General features: G+C 50.5%; 1 protein-coding gene across 1 annotated transcript; it reads left to right on the forward strand.

Annotated features, from left to right (window-relative positions):
• Positions 1-1,548: 1,548 nt before the first annotated feature.
• On the forward strand, positions 1,549-2,532 carry LOC103609552. The gene has a single exon (XM_008593858.1). The coding sequence runs from the start codon at positions 1,549-1,551 to the stop codon at positions 2,530-2,532; it is 984 nt and encodes a 327-aa protein (XP_008592080.1).
• The last annotated feature ends 2,691 nt before the right edge of the window (positions 2,533-5,223 follow it).

Consider the following 5,223-nt stretch of genomic DNA (forward strand, 5'->3'; position numbering starts at 1 on the left):
GAGTGAGAGGGGAGGGCTCTATGGCAAATGCAGCCCAGACAGAAGGGAAGGGCGGGCCCCGCGGGGTCAGCACTCAGTCCTCTTATTTTGCCCCAGGAAGGGATGGGGTGGGGTTGGACCAGGGAGGGACGAGGCAAGGGTCTGGACATTCCACCCATTTCAGACTCAAAGGACAAGGGCAGCTGAGGGGCTGTAGGCTGGGAGAGGGCAGGCAGCTGTTTTCTGGGCGGGATGGGCTCAAATACAGTTCTGTCTTCACTAGGCAGACGTGAAAAATTAGCATCAAGCTGGCAGTGGTGGGGAGAGAAGTCAGAGCCTTCCTTCTGGCTGAGAGTGGGGTGGAGTGAGTATTGGGGAGCCAAGAGATGGTGGGGACAACAGGGACTACCCTGTCTTTGGGACCCAGGCAGGCCCAGGGACAGGAGGTGGGATTAAATGGACTGGGCATCTCTTTGGCCTGGTCGAGTCTTAGTCTCCATAAAGTGCCGACGTTTGGGCCAGGAAGAATGGGAACCCCAATGCTCCCTCCTCTCGTGGGGTGCATGAGGAAATCCCCTACTGTCAGAGAGGACCAAGACCCAATTCCTGAAGGGTTCTGATCTCACAAGTTCAGCTCCCTTAGTAGATTTGTTGTAACACCTCCCCCACCCTTGTTTGGGGTTCTTAGAGTCAGGATCAACTTATTGTGTGTTAGCTAGTATCTCTCTCCACCCAGCTTCTCCCCACAAGCGCCCCCACCACACCCAGAAGGTGTGGTGAGAATTCATCCTTGACAGACTGTGAGGGAGGCCAAGGTCACCCTTATGACATAACATTGTCTGGGGTCATCAGACCCACCCAGGATGCTACCTCGGCCCCACCACTTACAAGCTGTGTGATCCTAGGTGTGTCACATCATCTCTGAGCCTCAGTTTCCCCCATCTGTCAACTAGGAATAGAACAGTAACCACCTCCTTGATTTGTAGTGAGAATAAATGAGTTAATCTGTGGAAGACACACAGAAAAGGGCTGGGTACACAGGGTGTATATATACATATATATGAGGGTACTTCAAAAAGTTCATGGAAAGATTTGTATTCTTTTCATTCTGTTTTACTAAACTTTTTGAAGTAGCCTCATGTATGGTGTCAATGCAATATTTTGTCCTTGGCATTTGTGGTCTTCTGGAGTCCTTGCTTCAGAGAGGAATTGGGAATTTGAGAATTTGGGCTAGAGCTGAAAAAAAGTGAAGACACTGCCTGCGTTTCTCGGAGGCTCTTTGGTCTTGACTGTTCTGAGGGTCTTGCCTTCCTCCCCATCTCTTACTTTTTGTGCTCTCTGAAGAAGAAGGTGTCAGTTTTCCAGTTTGAGAATCCCTGGGCCTGACAGGCAGAAGGAGAGAGGGAGCCAGGGTAGTGCTGGCCCTTGGGGGGCAAAGGGAACACCTGGAGAGAAAGTCTGGAGGGAGGTGGCAGGGAGCTCTGGTGAGCTGACCCAACTCCCTCCATGCCAGGCCCAGGTAACCAGCTCTCAGCTCAGCCACAAAGCTTTATCCGCCCTGCTGGGATGATGTCTGGACACCAGGTGAGCCGTTCCAACCCTTACAGCTGTTTGAGCCATCCCAACAATGTGTCCTTTCCAGCCCGAACTCCAGGCTGGACCCAGTGCCCCAGGCTGAATGGGGTTAACAGCCTCAAGCGTCCCCGCATCCCTAATGGGAATGGTTCGGAGTTCAGCAGCTACAGAGGCCACTTGGAGCAGCCTTTCAACCCCAGCTCCCCCAGACTTCCACTGCAGAGAATCTGCATGGGCCGGCCCTACAACTCCAAGTGCGTAGAGACAAGTCATCTGGCGAACAACCCCAAGGTGGCCAGAAAGCCTGCTTGTCATGGCAGCCCCCACTGCCTGCTCTGTACAGACCGTCCCTCAGACCCCTCCAGCCCCACCTTCCTGGACCACATCATCAAAGGCATCAATTACCTGGACCGATCTGCCAGTGCCTTCTGCAACAACTACCCCAAAACCTCACTAAGCGCGCCAAGGCGTACAGCCAACTATCTGGAACGAGCCACCAACTCCCTCAACCTGGACAACCTGTACCCCTGTAGGCCCCACAGTTACTCCATCCCCAGAGCCAACATGGCTACCTCTGACAAGCCCGCGCCAAGGCGTACAGCCAACTATCTGGAACGAGCCACCAACTCCCTCAACCTGGACAACCTGGACCCCTGTAGGCCCCACAGTTACTCCATCCCCAGAGCCAACATGGCTACCTCTGACAAGCCCACCAACAGCACCTGCATGGTGACATCCACCAGGGGTGCCAGTGCTTTGGAGTGCCTGGATGACCCTACCATCACAAGTTGCCTGCGCCGGCCTCAGTGCCGGAACCTCAACCCCACGCTGCCACAGAGGCCAGGTGTAAAGTTGCCTGAGATCCCCTTGTTCGGCAATGGGCTCTTTTCCTTAGGAAGTCTGCCCAAGTTCTGGGAAGCAATACGTTCAGGCTGGAGAGCCCCTGAACCCAACTCCAAACCCTCTAGCTGGTGGTGACGTTGATGCCAACTGTGAAACGGGCACATGTCCATCAGGCCACAGTTGCGCAAAATAAATTGTCTGTGGCAAAATGCTCCATCCAAGGCTTTGTTGGGGGGAACTGGCCATTTTGATTGGGGGATACAAACTCAAGGGCCTCCAAGGCTAGACAGGTAAAATAGTTAAGTGAGTGAATTCAGCCGTGTGACAGCAGGAAGTGGTGGAGACTGTGACTAAGTGAAGAGAGACTACCTAGTCTAAACCCAGCTCTCAAAGGGGTTGTCATCTTTACAAGAGAAGCCAGAGATGTGATTTTTGTATGTTAGCAACAAATTCAAAAATGTCACGGTGCTCTGTTGGCTGAACAAATACTTGCAGGCTGAATGTGCAGCCCACAGGCCTCTTTGGAATCTCTGGTTTACATCTTGAATGGATCACTGTGAAGGTACCTAGCCTCCCTGAGCCTTGGTTTCCCCATGTGAAGAAACAGACTAGTTGTTCATTCCCAATTCCTATCTGTACCTCTCCAGGAATGTAAATTTTAGCACAGTCCCATGTGAACAGAAAGGTAGAAATAATAATGAGAATAAACTCTCAGTATTTATGTGGCAGGAACTGTTCCAAGTACTTTACACATATTCTTTTAAAGATGTGATTTTATAGGGCCAGCCCGTGGCTCACTTGGGAGAGTGCAGTGCTGGTAACACCAGCGTCACGGGTTCAGATTCCTATATAGGGGTGGCCAGTTAGCTCACTTGGGAGAGTGTGGTGCTGACAGCACCAAGTCGGGTTAAGATCCCCTTACCAGTCATCTTTAAAAAAAAAAATGTGATTTTACGACTAGGGCTTAGGGTAGATATAGAGAACCTTTCTGATGGCTAGTGTGATAGGCATTGCAACAGGCAACCAGGGATAGTCACAGGTGGGGAGATGACCCTTCATGGGAAATCTCTGAAGAATCATTCTGTCCAGGCCAGGTGAGGGGGCTGGAAGGTCAGAATGAGGTGGTTCCTTTCTCCCACTATCCTGAATTTCTTGATGAGAATGTCTGGGAAAATGTTTCTTGGACCACCAAGCGCTCTAAACCTTCAGAGATCCAACTGATTCTAGTGCTGAAAAATCAGGCCCCACAAGGCACCCAGCTACCTGCCATCCTGCTACCCAGGCCAGTTTTGCAATGAGCCTTCCCTAAGACCTTGGATACATCACTCCTCCTGCTCCCCTGGGTCTCTGTTTCCCCATCTGTAACATGGGTGCCAGAGCATTGATCTCTAAGGACCTCCTTGACTCTGTTTCTGAGTGTCTCCTCCTGGGCCAGGCCTGGAGCCTTCCAAGCTGAGAATTGAGAGTGCCCCACCGGAGAACTCAGGCCTCCTGAATCCTGAGCCACCTCCCTGGGCTGCCCAGGGACTGTTCCAGTCCTCCAGGCTCATTTCTGTGTATTATAAACTTCTCACCCAGTCCCTTATTGCTGGAGCTCTCCTGGTCACCTTGGCAATGTGAAGGCCAATAGCAGCTCAGGGTGTAGAATGGAGCTGATCTTGAGATAATGCAGAACTTGAAGGCCCAGTAGTTTCCATGGCGCTTGGAAACAGCGGCCTGCTGTGGCCTAGCCCCTATGGCCAAGCAGAGAAGGTGACAAGCCTGAGTATCCCCACCATGAGTTAGCTGTGGTTGTCCCAGGTCAGGAGGAGGGAAGGGGTGCCAAATCTCTGGGCTGTTGAATTCAGCCCCACTTCTATTCCATCTCCAGAAGACAAGGGAAGCCTCCCTTAGCCCAAAGCTCAGCAAGCAGCACACTCCTTTCTCTGTCTTTTGCATCCCTCCCTCCCCAGGGAGATTTTGGCCTTAGTCTGATAGGTCTTCGCCCCTCCAATGACCTGGTCCCCACGTGAACATTTACAGAGACACAGCTTGTTAGAATCCATCGTGGCCCAGCTGAAGAGGGAGTTCAAGTGTGTCCTGACTTCCAAACGCCCTGTCTGGCCACTCAAAGTTGTCCCCTTCCTGCTCAAGGTCTAAATCTGCCTGTCTCTTTGAGGCACAAGAGCTGTCTTCCCCAGACTCTCCTGGAGATTCCAACCCTCAAAATGGTCCAATTTCCCCCAATTAGAGAGCAAGACCCTTTGCTTAAGGCACAGCTCTTGAGGTCTCCAGCATCTAGCCCAGTTCTGGCTCATGATAGGGACTCAATTATTGTTGATTACAGGGCCTTGTGTCCAAGATGCTCAGTAATGGTAACTACGTTATCCTAAGGATGATTACAGTGTCTCATGCAGTGAATATTTAATAACTAATATTAATGACAGCCAACATTCATTAAGCTCTCCACTGTATGCTAGGCATTGTTTTAAGTGCTTTGTATGTGTTAACTCACTTAATCCTCATATCAACTCTTTAAGGAAGGTACTATCATCCCTATTTTACATATGAGGAAACTGAGGCACAGAGAAGTCAGGTATAAGTGATTACGATAAAGATGATTAATGTGTATAGAACACAGTGACTGTTCAAAAGATGGTTGGCATTGTCATTATAACGTATATGCAGACTAGGAACTCACTGATAATAATTATTTTCATGATTATAGCAGCTTGCAAGTAGTAGGTGCTTTGCAGATGCACACAATGGGTGCTCAATGAGTGGTAAATGTCATTATAGAGCCTAGTACATAGTAGGTGCTCAAATGAGGTTTGTCCATCAGTTGGG

Source organism: Galeopterus variegatus, unplaced genomic scaffold (assembly GCF_000696425.1).
Source record: "Galeopterus variegatus unplaced genomic scaffold, G_variegatus-3.0.2 Scaffold9751, whole genome shotgun sequence".
Taxonomy (NCBI): domain Eukaryota; kingdom Metazoa; phylum Chordata; class Mammalia; order Dermoptera; family Cynocephalidae; genus Galeopterus; species Galeopterus variegatus.

Excerpts from the sequence above, each read along its gene's own strand:
- LOC103609552 (XM_008593858.1), top strand. The coding sequence starts at position 1,549 with ATGTCTGGACACCAGGTGAGCCGTTCCAACCCTTACAGCTGTTTGAGC.